General features: G+C 39.6%; 1 protein-coding gene across 1 annotated transcript in view; it reads right to left on the bottom strand.

The window, feature by feature from the left end:
* Nucleotides 1-3,710: 3,710 nt before the first annotated feature.
* The window catches only part of cntn3b (contactin 3b), a 54,467-nt gene continuing 32,787 nt past the window's right edge, over nt 3,711-25,390 (bottom strand). The window contains exons 10-23 of the mRNA XM_018699003.2: nt 24,126-24,255; nt 23,349-23,499; nt 20,659-20,786; nt 18,119-18,294; nt 14,918-15,035; nt 13,958-14,116; nt 13,671-13,820; nt 11,889-11,959; nt 11,275-11,509; nt 10,743-10,852; nt 9,254-9,440; nt 8,189-8,301; nt 7,923-8,088; nt 3,711-7,388 (exon numbers count right to left, since the gene is read on the bottom strand). Coding sequence (XP_018554519.1) covers nt 7,297-7,388; nt 7,923-8,088; nt 8,189-8,301; nt 9,254-9,440; nt 10,743-10,852; nt 11,275-11,509; nt 11,889-11,959; nt 13,671-13,820; nt 13,958-14,116; nt 14,918-15,035; nt 18,119-18,294; nt 20,659-20,786; nt 23,349-23,499; nt 24,126-24,255 — 1,986 coding nt within the window. The 3' untranslated portion in view covers nt 3,711-7,296. The remainder of the gene's footprint in view (nt 7,389-7,922; nt 8,089-8,188; nt 8,302-9,253; nt 9,441-10,742; nt 10,853-11,274; nt 11,510-11,888; nt 11,960-13,670; nt 13,821-13,957; nt 14,117-14,917; nt 15,036-18,118; nt 18,295-20,658; nt 20,787-23,348; nt 23,500-24,125; nt 24,256-25,390) is intronic.

Here is a 25,390-nt window from a genome sequence, read left to right as displayed (position 1 = left end):
ACATAGGGCAGATACCCCCTCATTAATAAACCTCAGTGATTAATTTCCAAACCTCCCTCCTGTGTCTCTTCCCTTGTCGTCTGTAAGCAAGGCGCCCTCCTAATTAGTGCACACTGATGGAGCATCTATAATACTCAGGGACAAAGCTAAAGAGCAGTGCTGTTGTTGAAAAGAAATCTATGAAGACTCACTGTGGCAGAACCCTTCATCTCAAGTCTGGTGGATGTGGCCTGAACATACATATGATTTTTATTTTTTTTAAAGAATTTTGGAATTTCACAGCCTTTGGAAATGACTTGGAATATCATGACAGCAACGGATGAGGTTATACACTGATCAGCCATAACATTATGACCACTGGTGGATAAAGTGAATAACATCGATCATCTTGTTATAACACAATGTTCTGCCGACATTTGGACATTACTTTGTCACATACCATCCACCTAAATATTGTCACAAACCAAGCACACACCCCTCCAATGGGAACAACACTCTCCAATGTCAGGGGCCTCCCCCAGCAGGATAATGCTCCCACCACACCACAAAAACTGCTCAGAAATGTCTCGAGGAACATGACAAGGAGCCAAAGCCCCCTCATACTGGCAAAACAGCCCTGACCTGTTGGGACTTGGACATGGGATCTCTGAAGATCTCCTGTAATTCAATTCATTTCAATTCTATTTGATTTATATAGCACCAAATAAAAAGTCATCAAGGCACTTTTCATATAGAGCAGGTCTAGACCATACTCTTTAAGAGGGGGTATAGAATAGCAAGAGAAGGACATAGCATAATGCGGGTTCCATATAAAATGTAAGGTGATGACAATAATACAGTAGTAGTAGTGATAATAGTAATAATTAAAGTATTAAGGAAGGGAAAAAAAATTCCTCAATCACGAGATCATCATCTGATCTTGTCTGTAGTGTCTGGCACCGGGACATTGGCAGCAGATCCTTTGGATCCTGTGGGTTGCTGGATGGGGCCTCCATGGATCTGACTTATTCTTTGTGTTTTTACTTGACAAAGTAATGTCCAATTGAATGTCAGGACCAAAGGTTCCTCAGCAGAACATTGTGTTACAACAAGATGATTGATGTTATTCACTTCAAAATGATTACATATATATATATATATATATATATATATATGATTTTATAGATATATAATCATTTTCCTTGTACATAGACGCTCAACATTCTCTCCTTAATTATGTGCAACAACAGTCTTATGACAAGAATGACCTGAGGCCGAGGTATTCCATTGTGTGCGAAAAAACACACTAACCAACACACTACTAGATTTGAGTTCACATTTGTACAACTGCTATATACCCATTAATTGTAAATGGACTGTACTTATATAGCGCTTTTCTAGTCTTTTCGACCACTCAAAGCGCTTTACACTACAGATCACATTCACCCCATTCACACACATTCACACAGCACATATTCTATATTTAATGTGCTTTCTAAACACATTCACACACATTCACACACCGATGTGAAACACACACATCGGAGGCAATTTGGGGTTCAGTATCTTGCCCAAGGATACTTCGGCATGCAGACTGGAGGAGCCGGGAATCGAACCACCGACCTTCTGATTGGTGGGCGACTGCTCTACCTCCTAAGCCACAGCCGCCCCACAGAATTCCTGTGGAGAGCAGTAACATTGTTACTGTTGTGTAACCTCCTATAACAACCATTACTGCTGTGACACTGTACTGAGGTTCCTGACCAAGACCTTAATTATAAAACTAAAAGAGATAAACATACTATATTAGGAATGACCTTGAAAGCATGAAGTAACCTTGGGTTATTCATAAACATCTCAACTGTAATAAACAATTTGCAGTGCACAGATTAAATGTGTGTTTACACTACTACTGCAGAACTTACTGCTGGCACTTTTTGTAGAAAAAAAAGTTAAAGGAACTAATTTAGAATTTTTTTTCACATGAGTATTTTGTGGTAACTTGAGAATGAATGAAAATATGCACAGCCCCCCTGTTGTGCTTATCACCATATTTTAAAAATAATTTCCCCCAACTGAAGGAAATAACACTTTGAACAACTAGAATAGACCACAAGAGCATGGACAGTATTGCTTTAAAGAAAAGCTTTCATATATTTCTCATTACAACAGGATGTTCAGTGGCGATCATTTGCATTAATAATAGATTGCATCTCTTCACAGATACTGTAGAAACCAAACAAGGAGGTCAACAAGGGCAGAAAGCAAATGAACAACCTTTTCTGACACATATGCAGGAGTTCAAATAACACAGCTTGTGTATTACTTAAAGACAACCTCTGGTCAGACATAAAGAAACATCTATTCTTCACAGATACTGTGTCTGTGTGGGGCTAATGATGGGTAAAATGCAGTGCGGTGCAGAAGGCAGTGCAAAGCTGTGCTTTGATGAATCGGGTGATTATATTCTGAAACACTCCTTTGCTCTACAAACTGCTGTGGCATAAAGTAATCCTGTTTGGATCTCACTGACTAAAAAGGCCAGCTTGCCATTGATGTGTGAATCTCACAAGCAGAGGCTTTCTGCTATTCTTGCCTTGGATTATAGGAGGCACCTGTGGTTGAATCAAGCATTGCTATTATACAACTTATACAACTTATTTATATTAAAGTTGATACATTTCATTTACTTGTGAGACAGATCTGTAAAGTCCCAACAAGTAAATGTTGCCAGTTACTTTACTGCATAGTCTAATTGCACAATCTATTGTACTTGTGTAGTAGTATGTAGTAGTTAAAATAGATCATTTATAGGTCTTCATTTATCCCAAAGAAACCCTTAATCATCACTACGTTTGAGAGGATGCATGCACTTTTAGACTACAATTAGCCTCAGCTGGTCTCACTCTTCATGCCTTTTGATTTAGTCTTGTCTCCAAGTTCACTGGACCACCTTGGGTTGGTTGGGACTTAACTTGACATGGGATTATGGCTCAATGTAAATTCAATATTACTATTTATCTTTTAGTATCAAATGTTGTCATTTTGATTAAATTGTCCTATAATCTCATTGTTTTTAAAATGTTGCCCAAATAAATGAGTCCAAAGAAGGTGTTTTTAAAAAGAACTGTATAACTCACTGCTTCATACATTAGTTTGATTAGTTTTATATATGATTTATATATGATTTCAGCATACCTTTGCCATTGTGACATGTATTGATAACATATATAATAATCATTATTTCAAACGTATCACTCAGTACACGACTGTTAGGAGGGCAACAAGGCAAATATTTGCTCCTGTGCCCATGTAGAGACCCCTGTTGAGCTCCTTGCACCTCTTGGCAGTGAGCATTTTTTCTCTGACTACATATTTCCAATTATTATGTTACACACAACAAATGCTGCAGTTTATTTGCCCAGAGATCCAGAAACTAACTAGCTGTCCTAGCTGGAATAACAATGCCTAGACTCTGGTTTTGTGGTAGAGTCAGGCAGTTTTTTGGTGGTTTTGATTAAAAATAAACTTTATTCAGAATATATGCACAATGAGAAGCACATGGACAAAAATAATACAACTCTTCAAGCTAGATTTTGACAGAGAGCACAAGGGCTTAAGATGAGCTAATAATGCAAACCCAAATTAGTTGATATTGAAATCTAAACACACAAACTGAAGATTTTGCTGAGATTAAGTAACCAAAATCAACAGACAGACAAACAGACCACTGGCTGGAATAAACATTTTAATTAAGTTATAGTTTTAGAAAAAATCAAACACAAATTCACAAACAATGATTAACATGCACAATTTTAGTATACAAGACAAACAGTTACTTTTCAATATGAAAATGCCGTTCTACATGTCAGTATCTCACAGAGATCATTGATTAATACACCAGTATTAAGGTCGGAGAACACACTATATAAAAGCAATAAGGTTGTCTTTGATGGCCGTGTTTAAAAAATATATGCAAGCTATTTACACTGCACCAGATATGCTCCTTTCTAGCCACAACAACCACAGAAACCAATCTAACCGAACCGACCTTGTGGATATAAATAGATATGTTGTTCTTCTGTGATCAATGCATTTCAAACCACTACAGCTGGTGGCTCCAATCACTTTCTGAATGTCCTTTAGATTGAACTTGTAGTATTTATTAAAGCACAAAGCCAGAAACAATAGTTTTGCTTTCTTATGTGAGCAAGAGCAGAGGAAAGAAACATTAGGCTGAACTACAGCTATGTAAATAATAAGAAAGCTCTGAGAAACTGCCACACATTTAAGCACTGTAAATTAATAACCTATTAGCCTGCCAGTTGGCGATGACGTTACCCTAATTTGGATATCAACGGAAATATTAACACCACTTGAATCAAGTATTTGCACACACAAGCTGCTTTGGGGCCCGGTCACACCAGGAAGTGACACAGCAAAATTCAACCACACATCTTTGTGGGGAAAAAAGCTAGCTACTGTGGCTGTTGAGCAAGTGGCTATACATACTAGACAGCTGGGAACATCCTTGTGTCAGTCAGTCACAAAGCTTTCTGAGCTTCTTTTTATTTTCTCTATATTTTATTTATTATTATTTCTGTACTGTGCCATTTACTTCTTGTTCTCAGGATTAATTCAGCAAAGAGTAATTGAACTGTGAAAAAAAAAAACTCTCCAAGCTAGCTAGTTCCAAAACTGTCAGTTTGCACGCTCATTAGCTAATGCGACAGTAAATACAGTTTACTTATTATAGATATAATTTTACCATCAAAATATGGTATATGGTATATATGGTATGGTATATGGTATTATACTTAGACAAAGAAAGGTTGAGTAAAAGTGGATGGACCAACAGCTAGTAAGCTATGTCAGCTTTCTCCATTTTGGATTCTCTGGCTCTTTGTTCCCAAAGTGTACTGACATTTGCCATGAAATTTCACTGTTTTAAATCCTGGTGTGACTGGGCTTTTATGCAGATACAGTAGAATTACTGCTGGAGCACAACAGGCCAACAGTTTTCACATTCGACGTGTAACTCATAAGAATCAACCAGCCAATCAGTTGCAGGTCACTGCTCCAATTCAAAGTCACAATCTACCACTACACTACAAAATACTTGTAAAATCTGTGAAAAATTGGGCAAGTACAGTGAGATTTCTGGTAAAACCAAATTAAAACACAACAAAAAAAGAATGCCTAAGAAGTCATCTGATAGGGAGCAAAATAGTGGAGGGCATCTAAAACATCACTAAACGTAACACAACAGAACAAGTGCAATAAGAACACGGCCATCAGTCAATCAAGCAACTGAATTGTGACAGCTGTAATAATGGGGCAGGAAAATCAATATCCCATTGACTGGTCTGCAGTGGTCTAATCAACGAGCACAGAGCTTTATGAAACCAGTCAAGGAGCAGATAGGACAGCCTGATTATGTCGGCCGTTTGGACTTTTTATGAGGCCTCTGGGGTCTGCACACCTGTTCCTATGGCTAAGTGAGGACATCCAGTCACCTTGCATCAAGTCCTTGTGCTTTCATTCGTCTTTGGGGTGGGGTTGGGGGGATAGAGTGCAAAAAACAGATGACGACGACGACAGCCTCCGAGCTAATGACCACACACAGCCCCATGTTCAGCAAAGGCACAGTGATGTGTAGCAGTTCATTTGACTATATCCTTCCACATCCACATGAACATTGTCAGGACCCCAGTAATCACACCTCAGATTTTACTTGAGTGGCTTTTGACAGAGCCATCCTCATGATAAAACGGCATGAAAAGTAGCTCTCTCAGCAGAGTAGCAATGTTCTGTTGTTACAGTTCAGTTTGGTACGTGTCCAATAGATAGTGATGGGGTGGATGTAAAATGACAGCCATGCCTTTCGCTCCATTTCCAGTCAGGGCCCTCTTCACCACGGTATTGGCATCAATTATTCTGATGCCTTAATAGCCCATAAATTATGCTACGGATGGAGTCATACATTTATTATACCACAGACCGTAAAGACTGGGACCAAAATTTCCACCATATATCTCAATCCATTCCGGCTTTCCTAAAGCTTCCAACCCATTTTGTTTAGGTGCTCCTGTGTACTTGTCTCAATGAAAATTTAATCAACATACCCTTTCCAATAATGGGCTCCCTCTAAATTCTGAGTTTCCTGTCCTTTGTAACTAATTCCTATGAAAACAAAAAGCAAACAATAATGCCTGCTCTGCAACATGAATCTTTCTCCTAAGCTATCTGAAAAGGAAAGAAAGAGGAAAAAAAATCAGAGAGAGCTCTAGTGAAGGCACTGTTATCCTGTAGTCTATTGTGCACTGGGCCAGCTGGTCATCTGGGGTGTAGATGGTACATGTTCTGTGATATGATATACGTATCTAGAACACAGGTCATCTAAATGTAGAGAAGGAACAGTACACATGGGATCTGCTTGACATAGTAACACCACACATCTCTATTCTCTGCAATCCCGGTTTTTTCACTAGACTGAGAATGCAGACTGTGATAGGCATTTATTATTTAGAGGAGCATGAGATAGAGAGCAAAATGCCAAGATCTATCAGAGTATTGTAGGGTAGCCTAAAGCTCAGGAGCATGTGGCTCTCGAACAGACTTAATTTAATTTCTGAACGCAGAGATAAGTCGGGTTTAGGCACAGTTGATCAATTTTCTATGCATCTTTCATATATTTAACAAAGCCTGGTACAACTTTTAAGTCTGCAATGGATGTTCTGGCAAAAGCTATAAAAATGGATGTGGTTATTAGTTAATGGTTGTTGCTGACCTATAAGATTCATTTTGAGATATTACAATGTGGATGTAACCAATGATTATAGGTTAATCTTTTTGCTGAGAAGTTGATCTTGAGAAGATAAAGTCTTGTTGGTACAAAACATTTTTTATAGAGGGTTAAAGAAACCATAAAGCAAGCAGCCTTTGTCACCTACTTTGGTATGGACTGTACGTGTAAAATGGGTTTTAAGGCATTAGTATCTCCAGAGATACTAAGGAGTCATATAGACATCATAACTTCTAAAAATGAAACCTAGAGCATGGTGGCACTTATGACACTGGAAGAAATACCAAAAGATATCATGCACGCAAAATCATCACATCTCTATCTGATGGTCCTTTAAAAGAAGTGGCGTGGTCCCTTTAAGAGTTCGGTGCAGTCCAGTCCTTTCCAGTCTTTCCCAGTCCTGCCACTGAAGCCCGGGCCTTGTGCCAGTCCAGTGGAGGGTTAACGTAGGACAGGCTGACTGAGGGGACGGAGGGGAGGAGGGATGGCGCTCCGTAAGCTCTGATGAGACATCACCAGATGGAGCAGAGCAGTGCACTGATGAGGGCTGCGGAGAGGTACAATGGGCTGAGACAACTCGCTCCTGAGCCCCGTGCTCCCATGCCTGCAACCAAAACCAGCAGAGCAGCTCGTGAAGAATCTGAAATACCCCTCCGATCAAAAGAAGAAAACCTGCACTCTATTGTGCTATCCCCTAAATTTCTGACAATCATAAATCAAAAGCCAACTGTGAATTTTTTCCATATCTGTATTATTACTGGCTTTCAACAGGAGAGGCTATTTAAGTATCCTGAGAAGATAAAGTTCGTATCACATCAAAGAAGAGAGTGGCAAACTGAGCTGCCTCACAATTTTGCACAGCAGCAGGATGGGAGCACAGCACTGCTTTATATGCTGCAGCGTTGTGCAGCCAGTCAACAAGGAATAATAACCCAATGGCAGAGATGGATGACACCGTGCACGCATTTCTAAAAAGGTCGCTTTTCTCGCACTCGAAATAAGTCTATTACACACGGTTGGAAAGGGATGCAATGAAGCCAAATTAAATGTTCTCTCTGAATTATTGAATCCTCACTTAAGATTTATCAGTGGTCAAAAAGGAAGCGATATGAAGAAGGAAAGAGAACAGTAAACTCACTTAATTTGTGGATGTGGATAGGTTCACTACCCACACCTTCGCCGCCCTCACTCATGGCCTTGATCTGAATGAGATAGTTGTCATTGGCAGAAAGGCTGAGCGCCACAGTGGTCTTGTTGGTCAAGATACTGTTGATGTCATTGTAGCGGTGCCTCTTCAGCAGCACCTGAGGTAGGAGAGAGCAATGCAGAAAGATAAGCTGATGTGAAAACCATCATCTTTGACTCTGAAGATAAATCAGAGCTTTGCAGCAAACTGGGACCTACCAAATATCCAGTGACCTTTGACTCTGTCTCCATGGCTACTACAGGATCCCAGTGCAGTGTGAGCGTAGAGCCAATCATGGTCCATTGTATATTGAGTGGAGCCCGATCTGGAGCTAGAAAAAGAACCAAAGATGTACAGTAGTACAGGATGTGAATAACTTTTTCCTATGGCTGTTGTTGGAATACACGTGTAGAAATCTACATGTACTTAGTTTATATATTAGTTCCACTTGCAAATATTTTGATATAAAGAACTCTCATCAGTCTGAATAATACAGCAGAGCTCCACGGTAATTAAGAATTAAGAATTCTACGGTGGCCCTGACAGCTCAATGCACTGCAACTTAGAAAACACATGCAAATAGACAAAACACAAGCAAATGAAGAAAACATCTTCACTAATTTAACAGCACAGACACAGCATTTAGAAACAAGTGTTGGCAAGGTGAGAAAACAAAAATGAGTCACCCAACAACAGAAGTTTAGTCCGGGTGGATGTTAGGCATGAGTGTCCCCGGTTCGAATCCTGTCATATCTCCACTATTGCTTCATAATATGGTAGAATTTTCACTAACAAAGCTGTAGTGTGGTCACTGGCAGCAAATCTCTGGCTACAGGAAATGAAACAAAGGTACAGCCAGAGGGAAGCTGAACTCCAATCCTTTTGGTGTCATGAAACATGAACATGCTGTATTTTTTTTTTCTTTTACTCATATTGCATAATGTCTATAGTCTGAAATCCCTACATTTCAAGAATCTAGCTTTTGCAGCACTTGTGTAGTTTAGCTTTAACATCACTCGTCCATTTTAAATACCTGCATTGTCAGTGCTACTACATTCTCCTCTCCACTCACTGATTAACCTTTTTTTGGACTTTGTTTCCTTCTGAGGTAAATGGAAAGCTCTCTTGTCAGATTAAATTCTAGGAGCACAACTACCAAAGCTGAAAAGATGCTATGTCTATCATGTTGAGGACAGTTCAACTTCATTCGAGTGGGGCTGACATGGTCCACGAGCAAGCACCATTTAGAAATGATTTCAGCGCTTATAAGGGTTTAGACTCACGTGGTTTCTTTGTGGTGGTGTTGATGGGTGCTGACTGCGGCCCGGGGCCAGCTGTATTGAAAGCAGCCACAGAGAGGTAGTACACTGTGTTCGCTTTCAGCCCTGTGATGTTAACCAGTGTGTAGTTTCCAGATATGCGTACTTTGCCAACAGTGTCAGGCTTGGTGTCATCTTCCCAGTAAACAACCTGTTGGAGAGAGAGAGAGAGAGAGAGAGAAAAAAAAAGAAAAGAAAAAAGTCATTAACACGGGCACAAACAGGCAGATTCTAGTGGTGCATTTCACTGCATTACTGAAATTCATATTCCATCATGAAATCTGAAATGCTGTTTGTATTACAGAAGGGGAGGGAGGGAGGGATGATGAATAATAAATTTTTTCACAAGTGAAGTCTCAATTACTGATGCACATCCCCTCAACCACCCCGGTCATATAAACAGGACATTAGTGGGTCATATGATAAGTGACCCAGGAGGAAAAATTCATGTCTGTTGCCTGTTTTGTTCATGAAAACAACCTCAGCTCTTACTTTTGCCTGAGGAAAGTGGATGTTGAAAGCGAAGAGGTAATGGGTAAATGTTACAAGTATTTCAAAATGCTTTATCTGTGCTAACAAATCACTACTTCCTGTGCAAGCAATCCTGCACTCTGTAAAACAAGACCCAGAGTTTACTTCCCTTCAGGCTATTAGCCTCCAATCAAGGGCACAGGTGAAGCGATATTTGATAAAGCTATACTGGATAATTTGGCACTTGCTTTGGGTCATCTTCAATATTCATATCTAGTGTTATGTGACATAAGAGTTAAGTCAATATATAATTTAATTGAAATGTGAAGTCTGCCCCTAGGGATACTCCTGCTATTCCATCACCCATAAATTATTGTGTTTCAAATTTCTGTATCAATTAAAGCCGTGTATGATAAGCACCAGAATTCAGTTTACAGTAATGTAATCTTTGAGCAGTAATAAGTGATTACATTAAACTGAAACTGAATTGCATTTAAAATCCTAACAACATCTAATTAAAGCCTGAGCGTCACATGTCCAGTCTATAACTCTGGACCTATACTATTGGTGGCCTATTGAGATTCAGCAGCTTAAATCCACTTCAGAACCGCGTTTGGAGAAATGAGCTCTGTTCTGAAAGGACAATGTGGCCAGCACTATGGCAACTGGAGAGCTTTGTGCCGAGGGCCAGAGGTGACAGATATTGAAAGAGCACCAGGGGGCGGGGGGGTAGGCAAAGCCCTCTTTGCATTCTTGAAAGGATAAGGGATTTTATTTTCCTCTTGTGGGTTTGCTGTTGTGTTCAGGTCATTTCATGAAATCTCTGCTGAGATACATGAGACAAGAGACAAACTAATTTAAAGAACAATGAAAGGATGGTTACCAGCTGATAAACAAGCCACAGGGAAAAACTCAATTATCATGTTTTTTTTTTTTAAAGTAAAAAAAGTAAAAAATGATTTTGTAGTGAGTCATACCGTACCTCATATCCAAGCACTCTTTCAGGGATTGCAGGGAGAGCTTCCCAGATCACTTCAATTTGTGCTGCAGACACACTTCTAGCCCTAACCCTCTTAGGAGCCACACTGGGGACTGCAGAAATAGAGCGCTGGTGAGAATCCCACAGACTCATCCAACAGCATCACACACACTAATAGCAATAAGAGGAAAGGCACAGAATAGACCTGTAGTTTCTGAAAAGCTATTTCCCCCGCTCTCTTTTAATGGGATCTGTGACTGACATAAGGGAAGACTATCTGCCCAGCAAATTCAATTAACAGGATACCTCCCTGACAGCACGGTATGGTAAGTGTCTGCTAGGATTTCCTGTAATCTACCAGCATGATAACTAATATCAAGTTGACATTCCCAGCTTGAGAGGGGAGGGAAATAACAGCACTGGAACTAAAAAACTAATTTCATCATTACTGTTCAAGGTCATAGTTGTAAGGAGAGAGATTATAGCTTATTTAAGGATCACTCTCTGCTGGTGGGCTGTGAAGTCTGCATCGTACCTTCCTCTGCTGAGTACACAGTGGCGATGGAGCTGAAGGGCCCCTCCCCTCGGTTGTTGTATGCCCCCACTTTCACGTCAAAAGGCGAGAAGGGTGGGATGGTGTCGTTGCGAAAGACATATCGCGCCACACCGATATTTGAGATAACGGCTCTCGTCCACGTAACTGTGCCCACGGGCCTGAAGGCGATGATATAGCCGAAACCCTCTCCATTCTGCAGTTCCTCGGGCACAGGCTGGGAGCGAAACACAAAACTATAGTGATATTAAAACACATACAGACAAAGACACAGACAGGCCCGTCTCTGCACTGCACCTCCACAAGAGGCTTCTGTGATTAGTCACAGCCTCTTTCTTTGTGGTTACCACCCAGAACACTCCACAATCACCTTTTACCTTATCTTTTCCTCTTGCATGGCTATGTAATTGTGGCTAAAGTGCAAAACTCTTCAAAGGAAATGCTTTTGGAGGGAGAAATGGCACTTGGAGGCTGAGCCGGAGGAGAGGTGTCTCGCTCTAATGTGGGTCATAAAAGTGTTCCGTTCAATTCTGCACAATTAAGCAAAACCATTACTCTGTGATGGAGAGAACAGTAAAATGTGACAGATGACTTACCTCCCATGTTATCACTAATTCAGACTTTGTGCCGCCTCCACCTCCAACATCAGTGGGAGCTGTATCAGGAACTGAGAGGTAAAGCCCAGAGGGGAGCAATTAGAACACAGTTTACAAAGCTCAACGACAAGTCTCAACTGTACTTGCAGCCTTATGACAAGGCTGCCTGCTGCAGATACTATCTTCTATTTTACACCCCACAAATCCCTCACTGTGTGCAAACACAAATATTTCAGAGAATAGTGAATTACTGATATTGCCCAAATGTCACTGTGCATAAACCTCAAGCCAAGATTTGTAATTTTTGCAAATGACATTCGATTCAACCCACTCCATTCCTGTTCCCACTCAGCTGTTTGTGCACGACAGTGTGATGGCAAAGCTGATAGTAGGTGGAGGAGCAGTCGTGCACGTCCTTATAGTATCCTTTAGCAAGTGAAGCATCACATTTAATGTGTCATATCAGCAAACAGTTGGAGCAGCATTTGTGTCAGATGCCCATGTGTGGCTGCCTCGCTGGGTTGAATCCTGGGAACTGAGGTCCCAATTTTTCTCTAGAATTCAGAAATAAAATAGCAGGAATCTGGGAGTGGAAACAAAATTGCTTAACCTCACTAACGCTAACATGTCACAGTAGTAGTTATATTCTGCCATTATTATGATAATATAACTCATGTGACCCAAAGTCATGTGACACCAAATAATAGTAGGCAACAATGCCACTCTGATGAAAAATACAGCCATTTAAGTTACTTAATCTATGACTGTACAAAGAACAATGGTGGAATACCAGAATTTACAGCACATCTTAGCACTGATGTAGGTCTATGGACATTCAATAAAGTGTAAAAGCCATGGTTAGCATTGCTTTAATGGTGGAAGCTCAAACACACATACGTCTCCCACATCACTAAATCTTTCACATATGTTAAATTTCACTTTTCATTACGATACCATAACTCTGGCAGGGGACAGGGCTTTTTCAGAATCATCAGTCAGTAATTTATTTAGTAATCATGAGTGCAATAATTTAATTTAATTTAACCACAGGCCATATACAGTTCTCCATATTTATTTATCCTATCTCATTCTTATTTTATTCTATTTATAGTTTGTATATTTAGTTAAGAGTTTACAGTGTATTTTTTTTATCCTATTAGGAGTTTACTGTTTATTGTTTATTTCTTTATTCTATTCTCTATACCTGTTTGCAAGCAGTTGCTGTTGTTGTTTGCAAACTGTCCTGTGTGCTGCTTCTGTCCATATAAGCTGCTGGAAACTTAATTTCCCTGAGGGAGTCATCCCAAGGGATCAATAAAGTCTAAGTCTAAGTCAGTCCTAATGTTATGTTTATTGCCCACAACTGTTTGTATGTTTGCACATGCTATCCACTAACCTCATTAAAAACCAGTAGCTGTTCTATCACAATGAGTGTGTGTATCTCATAATTCAGAAAGATCCAGTAAAAATTTTACACATCTGAAACAGCATCCATACACCACTTCATTAATTATTTACATTTGCTGGAAAAGTCAGTATCTAACATTAATTTACCTTCAGTGTGAGTACAGGTAAGCCTTAACACAAAACTTTAAGTTAATCCAGTGAAATCATCGTTTTTTGTTTTGTTTTTTTGTTATACACATTTCTGTGGTTAAAGTTAAATTTAATTTATGGCAAGAAATCCCAGGAAAACTGGGAAGTAATTTCAAAATCACAAAAAATTCTTCCATCTTATTGTGTGTGTGTTGGGTGTGTGCAGTCGTGTTTGGTTTTACATACTGGCATCCTCTGTCCTGGTCTTGGCTGAGGCTGGGCTAGGTTCTCCCAGGCCTACGATATTGCGAGCCACCACCCTAAACTCATACTCTACCCAGGCGTTCAGACCCACCACTGTGGCTGTCAGCATGTTCCCATTGACGACCTCCGGCACTGCAATGTGAAAATGAGACCCTTTTAAAATCAGGCTTCTGCACAATTAGACTCATATTGAATGATAAATAAGTAAATACCCACATAAGGACCCACATGAGTGCTACAAGGAGGACAAGAGGAATGTTTCATGCTACCTGTGTCGACAGCCTGCCAGCCCACTGTAAAAGGTGTTCGGGCCTGGATGATGTAGCCGGTGATGGGGCTGCCATTGTCTCTTCCAGGAGTCCAGGAAAGCTGGGCTGTACTGTCTGTGATCTCCTCCACTGATACTTTGTCTGGAGGACCTGGCGGACCTAAATCAGGAGGGTGAACATGAGGTAATCACCCACTCCAAAAAGCTCCTCACTAAACTCATAAAGTCCTCCTTGTTACACCTTTTAACATATCAAGGTCATGAAACTCCCTTTAACTGAGGGCTTCATCTGCTATTGTGTGCATAGAGGGACTTCATTTACTGTGTGTGTGTGTTGTGCAGAGCTGTATGGTGATTACTGAACATGAGATCAGCAGCAGTAGAGGGATAACCTGGATGGGATAGTTACTAGGGGTAGACATACATAGAGAGAAAAAAGAAGCAAGTGTTTGTGACTGCTTTACAAGCTCTGGCTTTACCATGTTGTTTGCTCTGCTGCCCCATTATTTAGATGCTTTCCATGATATTTTGCCGATGTGTAAATGAGCCAATTATAGTCATTTTCTGTGATAAACATTGCCTTCTCAAAGCACCTGGGACAGCTATTACAGTTTGTTAAGGGCTTGAATACCAATGTAAATCACCAGAGATAAGCCAGCACACTGAGCCTGATACACCCAGCACATATCAACAAAATCTACCTCAGCTGAGCCCAAAGCCACACATGCCACTGAGCCTGTGCCATGTTAAATTTTAGCAACACGTACAGTATACAATGTAAACAGAAGCTGACATAACTCTCAAGCCTCAGGGAGTTTTCCACATCTTTCTCTGTCATATTTCTTACTCCCCAAATACTTCAACAGACACTTCAATTCCACATTATTTCCCAGTAAATATATTTGGGTATTCATACACTAACACACAAAATCAAGCCCTTGAATTAAATTGATTCTCTTACCTTTGACAACCAAGATTGCAGAGGTGGACAGGCTCTCCACATCAGTGTCAATAACACAGACATACTTCCCTCCATGGTTCAGCTGGATATTACGAATCATCAGATCCCCTGATATACTCTAGAAGAGAATATCATTGTTGAAAAAAACAAACTTACAGCTATGTTAGAGATGTAGTTTTGTTTCATCACTCAGCTTTTGGCTCTGGGATGTTTTAACATTTATAATACTTTACACAATCGCATCGTCTCCAGGCCACTGATTTTTGCCTCTTTTCAAACACCAACAATAGACATGGCAGATGTACTTTGCACAAATAATGCTACTGGCTGTCCTTCAGGCCACCCCCCACCCCCACCCCAAAACAACCCAATACAAACAGCTACCAGCTATACACAGGACACACAAAACAAACATAGTCTAGTTAATTGGCAAGACAATCCTAATTATTCTGTAATTACATAAGCTCAAGCAACTATCGAGAGAATAACTCCCTGTGTAAAGAGCAAATATTATTTTATACAAGTGCATGCATGTGGTGGCCATGACGGAACAGAACAAAACATCACAACAAATATAGTTTATCATCTATGAAAGAACAGTTGTATTAAATATGGCTGCATTAAGCACAATTTTTAAGTGTTATTCTACTACAATGATATATTTTTATATGTTTAAAAATGTGAAAAAATCCCATGACAAAAAAACAAACAACGATATGTCTGTCTCTCAGTTCCTAACCTGTCTTTATCACTCAGGCCCAAGTCAGTTGTTTCCTATGTATGACTTGCATATTTTAAGAACAAATAAAGCATAAAATTCAGTTTCTAGAAAGACTAAGTAATGCCTTAAAATATCTGGCCAATGTATTTTAAGCAAATGTTACTCAAACAGGAATAAATAGTTCAGTGGTTGGTGGTTAATACACATTTGGCATGCTAATGAGTATGAGTATTACAGCACAATCAGTAAAATGGGGGATTGAAACAAAATAAACTATAGCACCCATGTTCATTATGTGTCATTCAGTGCAACAGTGTGACTCACTGATGGTTTTTTTTAAATAGCTTTTGGACAACAATAGAGCTCGACAGCACAGAGGAATAAGCTATGTCATGGCCTATCTTCACTGTGTAACTTTGAGCTGTTCAGATTGATGAAACTTGACAATTGTGAGGGGAAACATGGCAGGGGAATCATTCCAAAATGGTGGTCCTAAATCGTACGGCTAATTTTTGGACTTTGTGATCAGAGACAAGTTGTGGAAAATGTCTTAAATTTGGACCCAGTTCACATTAAATGATAGAATGTGACCATGCACAAATACTGTACATATACCATAGATCCCAACTGACTTTAAATGAAGTTTTTTTTTAATACACATTGCCAATGCTATGGTCAAAGCTTCTGTTTTGCTGCATTTTCAAAACATGAGACATTACTGTAGTACAATTAACCAAGTGTTCACCACACAATCTGACATCCCTATGACACTGAATTTGACACTGATTGCAACCAAGATATTATTAGACCCATTTTGCACAGTGTGACATGTGCTGAACCTGTCAAATTGCTTTAGCATAGGATCAATTCATTGTTGGTTTTGCTTTTCTTGTTGGATTCTTTGATATAAAATAGGGAAATTATAGAATATCACCTGCCTTATCCGTTAAAGTAACATGTAGAAGTAATACGTAATTTATAATGTTATATTAACACTTATATACCATTATTCTGTTTTCATTTTGACCGTTTATAGCGATCTACCTCCTGAAAGTCACCTCTTGAAGCTGCCTGTCACCAAACATGTCAAACATGTCAGCATGTGGAAAAAGAGTGTGTTGCTTTAGAAACATGTAACCTGGGGGTTAACCAGGTGAGACTAGCCGCAGATTTCATCACCTCCAGCCACTAGTGATCATAGTGTCACTCTGCAGCAACTAGGCATGAATGCACGTGGATCTCTACCTCTCTGAAGTACCTGACAAAGCAGAGCCGGGCTGAATGGCACTTCTATGTGGCCATGGGCGAAAGAGACTACCTCTCTCCCTCTCTCTTTTCTCTTTTCCTTTCATCTCCTCTCTTTTCACCTGACAGTTTTTACGCGCTGCTCGCCATGTCTGATTTTCTCTCCAGTGTCAGCCGCCACCTGGCCGACCTGAGAGCTCGCAATTGAAAGCAAGGCGTCCTGCCTTGGCAGGAAGGGTGTGATGAGGCATATTTGCTTTAATTATGTTAATTAATTCATCAGAAGCTGTTGAGCAGGGGGCTGGTAATCTCTGTGGACAGGGGAAACAGATTCTGTGAAAACCATATCTCATTGTATGCCTGCGCAGTTCAATGTCATTTGTAATTGCAATTTGCATTCATGAAGATATGAATTTGGCATGTCCACAACAATGTGAGGGCATTTAGATATGATGCCAACCTTTAACATGTTAATGGAAGTGATCAGACTGCTGACCTTGTGATGATAAATTACACTATAAAAAGCAAAGAGAGTGTATAAAGTAATTTCATACTGACAAGCTCTGAACAGTTGGCTTTGCCCTTCATCAAAAGGAACAAATATTCAACAAAGAGTCATCACTTATCATCATTTCAAGACATAAGGATTTCAAATGAACATTTACTGGTGCCAGGCCTGCCCTTGGTGAATGCCAGCCAGCTCATTACTTAATTATTTTGGGGCTCAAGATTCATAAATAGGTATGCAAATTAAATTATGGAAGAGGGAGATGATAAGAAAATGTTCTCCCTTGAGGTACGGGAATTAGAAGTTGAAGGGATGAAAAGTATAAAGACTTCATTAATGAGGGCCCTCTGTATGACTGAAATGGCATTTCACTAATATATTTTTAGAAGTATAACACATGGCAGCTCATACAGCCAATTCACAAGGTAAGGATCCCGATTACAGACCTGATAGTGCCATTCATTGAGGATTTTATGGCTAATGAATGAAAGAATGTAAGTGATTCTTAACAGATATCTCTTTCTTTTTTGAAATTCCATCCACCGCTGACCACGGAGAAACTTTCAAATGGATGAGTCTTGGCATAAATTTCTGTGCTTGGGTATTATTGGTGTCTTTGAAGCCCTCAGCAGGGCAGTAGAGCATACCCTTGCACACAACACAGTATGTCCCAATTAATCCCAGAATAGCCAGAAAGTAGCTGAGTTTAATGCTTGGGATGACTCACCCCGCCCACTCTTTCAAAATGATCGCTGTCTCGCTGGAAGTCGATGAGCTGGCCGTTGAATGCCCACGAGAAAGAGACATCCAGAGCTGGATCGCAGGCAATCTGGCAGGGTAACACGATGCTCTCGCCAACAATAATCTCCATGTTAGTAGGCCTCATGGTGATTCTGGTGGGCTCTGGCCAGACAACAGATGACAGTGTACACATGTTAATATTTCTGCCACGGGAACCTTTAACACCACTGTGACCTCTGCAACTGCCATTTCACTCCAATTCATGGCTAAATCAAGCCGCCATCATTAAATTACCGATGGATGTGTGCTTTCCCTGATTTTAATAAGCACTTAAATTCCAAGCCTGTCCATCAGCAACATTTAATGACATCTCCTGGTTTGTACTTTATGTTCTAGGATCAATTTGGAAGAAAATGTTTGAAACAGGATGATAGATATAGAAGCACATTCCCACCGGTGACTCTGGTGGATTGGGGGCCTCACAGTATGTTGAAGAAAGGTCATGGTAATTAAATTTTATGACATTAAATGGTTCAGCTGTCAGTGTATGAGAAGAATAGAAGCTAATGAGAAAAATAAGTCAGGTGGTTACACACACAACAGATTAAACTGGAGGACTACAAGAACATGATATGTCACTGCATTCATAAATAATGACCTTTAACTAAATCAAGGATAATGTTTTGTTGCTTGCTTAATGGCTATTTTGCATAATATATACCAGCATATATTAATTTGACTATAAACTTGGTTGTTAATGTTACACATGCAATATAACTTGCACATAAAACAATACAAATGAATACTGCATTTCTTCAAATAGTGACCAGGGCATTTATTTACCTCAACTTCAAAAGGTAATGGGCCTTTACTTGATCAGAGACAGGGATTTCTTAATTCCCTCTGTTTGATAAGTATAATTGATCATATTTTAGGACAGAGCCTTGTTTGTTCCAGTTTGCCCTGTTATAGTTACTGCATTATGCTGCCAATACAAACTCGACACTTCCCTTTCAAATTAAAAGCCTTCTAGCATTTAAGTGGGGAGAAACCTTTCATTTCTTAAAGTTCCTCCTCAGACATCGTCAAAAAAAAAAAAAAAAAAAAAAAACTTTGTTAACTCTGTAAAGGGGCTGGACTACACTACACTTACTTCCTCACTGAGTAATTCTGGATATTTATATAGTCCTGTGTATATTGCTGCTTTGTTCATATTTTTATTACATTGTCCTGTTTATACTGTTCTTATGTTTATATTTTTTATAATATTATCTTGCTTATACCTTGTCTTTTACTCGTATTTATGCCTTTTTTCTATCTTTTCAATCTTTGATGTTGCTGCAACAATGTAAATTTCCCCTGTTGTGGGACAAATAAAGGATTATCTTATCTTATCTTATCTTATCTTATCTTATCTTATCTTATCTTATATATGAATATACCCCAATCCCACTGCTACTTGTGCTAGGTTGAGCAGTGAGAGAACAGTGTGTGTCAAGATGGTTAGCATTAGAGGAAACATCAGAGAGATTAAACCATACATGTTTGAGCCTCAGTCAGACCCAGACTCAGATGATCTGTCTGTTGTACACCAAACCAGCATACATAACAGAATGGGAAATGTAGTTATCATCTTTGTTTATATAGTTTTTTAGCTTGTTATCTTGTAACTGGCCATGGCTGACAAGTATTAGTGATTGTCCTGATGTAAACTCTCGCTCTTTGTACTGACCAATCAGCTCTGCGCTGGACGTCCCAGGTTTCTTTTGCAACACCCCACAAAATGACGGAATAGGTTCCTTAGGTATGTGATATATGAAACCCAGGTTGTCTAAATCAGTGTTTTTGAGACTGTTTTTGGCACAGCCATGGCAATGATTGGTTATTTAGGTCAGGATATGTCATGTGTCATAAAACACCATGTGGACATTTCAGCATGGTTAAAAACTTGATTTTCTTTGGAAGGGGTCTTTAACAGGGCTTTTATTGTGAAACGTCGGGAGACATAACATATGCAACAACAGCCCGACAGGATTAATGGATGACAAAGCAAAGTGGATCAAAATGAATCAAACGCTACCATTGTGTAAGTTCAGACAATAATACTTAAGATGAGAAATCATGAATAACAAATTGTTGACAGCATTATAGATATGCTGAATTTATTAAATTAATGCAGTAGAAGTGTACATAATACTTAAATGGCATGCACATTTTACGAATCCCACTCTGTATTTGGGGGCTGGCCTTCATTTTTTCATGTTGCCCACACCACCAGCCGTTACTAAAATCTGCTAACAACAGCCATCCAAATCAACAGCTGTCAGTTAGAAATGAGAAGATGCTTTTGTTATCTTCTGTTTGAAATCAAAAAGCCATTGTTTCAAAAATTACAAGAAATTGTGGGAGGCAAATCTATCACCATTATCAGTGGAAACAGTGCAGAGTCAGACTGGAGAGCTTGTTAGGACCTAGTGAAAGGTCAGTGAGGCGTAACTTCCTTTTTAGGAGAAGAGCAGGACTCACCAGTGATAATCAGCTTCCCAGTTGTGCTTGCTGTCCCAAACTGGTTCTTAGCGATGCACGTGTAGCTGGCTGCATCTCGTCTGGTTACATTGGCGATTTTTAATGTTCCATTGGGAAGCAAAGTAATCCTGAGGGAAGCAGAACAGCTTTTTATTGTATTGACTTAAGGTGAAGAGAGTACATTTAGACTGAAGTGCTGAGCTTTGTAGTGCATTTGTCTGTAGTCATTATTGTATAGTGATATTCAATATCTTCACATATTAGGGTTGGGGGTGGGGGGGGCTTGGTGTTTGGTGGTGTTTCTACTTGAATCACGTTCTTGTCAAAATGGAAAAGCCTCTGACCCTGCTACTTTAAGGGCCACTGCTACAGCCCCAAAAATTCAATTCTTTGAAGTGGGTTAGCAGCAGGCAGGGTGACCCATCACCCTGACTCAATGGTAAGCTAAACTCAGGGACACATTACTAAATGAAGAAATATTTTACAAACAGCATCACTGAATAATTCAATGAATAAATAAAATGTGCTTTACAGGCTTTATGCCGCTAAAGTCAGGAAGGAACCTCTATCATGCTGGGAGGTCACTGACTGACTGGATATTTAATAAAAGCCCAAGACATGCTGTAATGTATAAAATAATACAGTGCTGCATAAACACAAGTAAAGCAAGACAGTTCCTCAAAACATTATGATAATCACATAAGTGTCCTTTCTGATTACAGTTGTATGAAGTTAGACTTCATATTAATGACACCATGTACTGTTGCATTGTTACTTTTTATGTCATAATGTTCATTTTTTCTTTGAAATAGCCTTTTTTTGAAAACGGCATCAAATTTCAACACACTGAACTTTTGCTAAACAGCAGTTAAGCTACTATGGCTTACGCAATGTCAGTGAACTATAGATCATTATACAGCAGCATCAGAGTGCTTCTAACATCAGTCATAACATTATAAGTTAGTGGTCATAGCAGACGAAGAAAGACTGAAGAAGTAAAACATATTTTCACACTTACCTGATGTGGTTTCTAGTAATGCAGATAGTTTCAGATATTTTTTATTTGTCCAGGTATTTGACAAAGATATCTGCATCTGAGTGTTCTGCTTACATCCTATTCCATGAATAGAATTTTGTTTATGGTGTTCAAACAATTGAAAAACTACATAGAAAAAAAATCAACAGCAATCTTTCCAGAAACAACTGATAAATCATAGATTTCACTGTAAGTGCTGTTTTCATTGGAGTCACTTTCTACCAAAGAAATTGTCCAGATAAAAAACTGCTGACGGTGTGATCTGTAGATTATCCAGGGTAACCAGGGACCATAGGGTGGAGGCAGATATCTCAGAGATAGATATCGCTACATTAAGCCAAAGCTCTCTATATCGATAGACACCACCATGGGTAATTATGAAAAGATGTCTTTCATAATTTGGGTGAAACTACCTTTAACAGATGTGGCATTTAGTGACAAAAATGTGCACTCAATCCATTTTCTAAACACTGCTTCAATTGACTGCATATATGAGCAAGCACTCCCCAATCCTGTGTCCTCATATATTCAGAGTTGTGCACCTTGAAAGGGTATGTGGGCTTCACATACAGTGTGCTAAATGTCATTCAGCTTGGGAATTTTACCAATTTTCTGCAGCTATAGCTGCAGCTCCCCCTCTGGAGCCAACTAAAGAGCCTCAGCGCTGTTTTGACAAGATGCTTTGCTTGTATTGTTCTCTTTCTTTTTGAATAAGCAGCATGGGAATGATTCAAACAGCACAAAGTTACGCAGTTCTTCACTGTGTTCGGATGCATGTGTGTTTGAGTTGTTTTGATTCACTCTGCCCTGCCTGTTGTGTGTGTGTGTGTGTGTGTGTGTGTGTGTGTGTGTGTGTTTGTGTGTGTGCTACGAATTCTTGATGTACATGACTTCCAGCAAGGTTTAGTCACCACCATTGATGCTTTTCTTCTCCCTCCAATCAGGATGATGAAAAGTGTGGCGACAGATTGCTCAAATGTGTTATTTCTTGCCTCTGATTTGCTTTTGGACTTCTCCACCTTTAATTAGGTGTTTAGTATTGTGTGAAATCTGTTCAGTAGCTCAAATTCAGCTTCTGGTGTTTTCAATAAGAAATCAGACTGAGGAGGACAACAAACTAAATTAAGCGCCACTTTAGGCTGCTTTAAGTGGTGCTTGAAGTTTGCTCATTGTCTGCATCATATCTGTGTGTGGACTTTCTAGTCTGGTGAGACGTCTATGCTCTCAAATCCACAATCAGGGTTTTGTCTCTGCAGCTTCAGTGATTGCATGAATCACATTGTATCATGTTAAAGTAGAACATTTGACACTCAGGTTATTATAAGTGCAACAGCTTCAGTTTTACTTCTTCTAACTAAAAGCAGATAGACTTTTATCTTCAGCAGTGACTCCATAATCTTTTATCTTAATCTAAATATTTCATGCATGCACTGTTGATACGACATCTTTCACACCAGGCTATTTGCACATGATGGTGCACAAAGTATATTAGCCATGTGCAGTTTTTGTGGTGGATGTCCTGCTCTCATTCTCCTCATTAGCCTTTCCCTCTATGCATCTGCACAAATGCCAAATATACTATTCAAAGAAGTTGGTGGCTGCAGTGAATGTGATTGAAAGCTGCTAGGAATATGCACTTGGACTTTTATCCTACCTTTCAGTTCTCTGCAGGATCTCATTGCCTTTCTTCCACAGGCTAATTGCTGGGGGCGAGGCCTGAGGCTTGCATTCGAGAGTGACTTCACTGCCTGAGCGAGCTTTTACCAAGGCTCTTAACGGACTTTTGGAGAAACTGGGAGGTGAAGCTGTATGTAGGGGGAGCAGAGAAAGGGTATGAGATTTCAAAAATACAGGCAACCACACCTATGAAGATAAGCATGCTACATTGAGGTCGACTCTCACTCAGTGTTCAGTGAAATCTTAGCATGAACTTAGCAGATATGGGGCTATGGATCCACCCACTACCACACGCTAAAAGTACACAAACACACAATACACCCTTATCATGCCTTCCACCTACAGAGGTTATAGCCATTATCCACACTCATCATCACATTTTGTCAGCTACCATTTCGATCCAAGTGTCATCACATGTATCAAGACAGAATTTAATTTTTCATTAAGCTAGTCAGATAGAAGTCATCAAAGGATTGCAAATAAATCAATACCCCATCTACATGAGAAAGCATGCACAATGCCACAAAGCAATGCATTTGTAGTATCCAAATCAATATGATGAAACGACTGGAAGTAAAATGAGACACTCCATCAGATTCATATTTTTGCTAGCAGAGCCTGTAGTGACATCAAATGAGCCTGCAGACTGATTGCTGAGGAGAGCTATAGCAGGCTGCTGGTTTTTATCTTAGGAGATGATCAAACGCACAGACAGATAAGCAGGATAAAAGCGGAGGGAGGGAGGCAATCTTACCTAACACCATTAGTTGGGCACTGGAATAAATAATGCCATGTTTGTTTTCTGCCACACACTGATACATCCCAGAATCTGACAGGTTTAACGCAGCTATAGAAAGGGCCCCGTTTTCAATTTGTACCCGGCCCTGAGGAGGAAAAAGAAACAGTTCTGCATATCCATTCCAAGGCCAGTCTATTATGTCCAAAGGCACAGCAGCAATTACTGGTGCACCATGAAGGGAGGAGGACAGCAGGAGAGGAGAAAAAGAAAAAAAAAGCCTAAAGAGCCTTGTGGCATTTTACGTATGTTCAGACTGGAATGGGTGGAAGAGATGAGGAGAGAGTATGAGTGGCAAAAATTGCTAACCTGCATCTTAGATACACAGAGAGAAGAAGAAATGTTGACAATAGCACCAGCAGCATATTAAAAAGTCATTTATTTTCTGTGGTTGTTCAGTTGGAAAAACTTTAATGATAGCTTGGATGATTTGAAAATGGTGTGATGATTTTTAACACAATGAGCTAGTTAGAGATCCTCACTGCTGCACGGGGTGTGGCTTCTTACTATGCTATCTTAATTAGAGATTCATATAGAGGTTGTGGGCTCAGTAAAACTGAATATGCTAGTGAGGTCCAAAGTCACCACATAAATAATATTAACCTTCACAGTGAACCAATAGAGTTTTGTTAAGTCTGAGAAAAGGATGTCATCTTAGGCTTGGATACAAAAACAAGCCCACGATAACAACAATAAGCCTGTGTCAAAAAAACTCCAGATGCGGAGTATAAATTTATCATTTTCATGAAAAGATGCCTAGCATTGTAAGAAATGTAGGAGCCAGAATTTGACTGAAGGTGTGCTCAGATGGAAAACAAGGCAAATGAGAGCAAATATGAATTTATCTGCAAGATCATTCATGTTAATTTGCGTCAACAACTGTATGTAAGTCATAAGGAACATAGACACTGACAGTGGTATTGAGTGTGCCTGTGTTAACTGAACTCTTGTCCCCCTGCATAGTGAAATAGATTGACACAAGTTGAAACATTTTCAGCACATGGAAAACTCTAATTTACTTTTGGTTACATCTTTCCACTGACTTTGTATACAGTCAGGCTGCCCCTAAAACTGGTAGTCTGAACATTGAGCAAGGCCCTGTTTACACCTGGCCTTAACTTGCTATCTGTATTTGGTTTAAAATGCCATTTGTACAGTGCTCTTGAGATAGAAAAATATAACCATCTGTCTCTTCCTCCTAACTCAAAGCAAAGCTACAAGCA

The sequence above is a fragment of the Lates calcarifer genome, linkage group LG12 (assembly GCF_001640805.2).
Source record: "Lates calcarifer isolate ASB-BC8 linkage group LG12, TLL_Latcal_v3, whole genome shotgun sequence".
Taxonomy (NCBI): Eukaryota; Metazoa; Chordata; class Actinopteri; family Centropomidae; genus Lates; species Lates calcarifer.
This window is presented reverse-complemented; position numbering and strand designations above follow the sequence as displayed.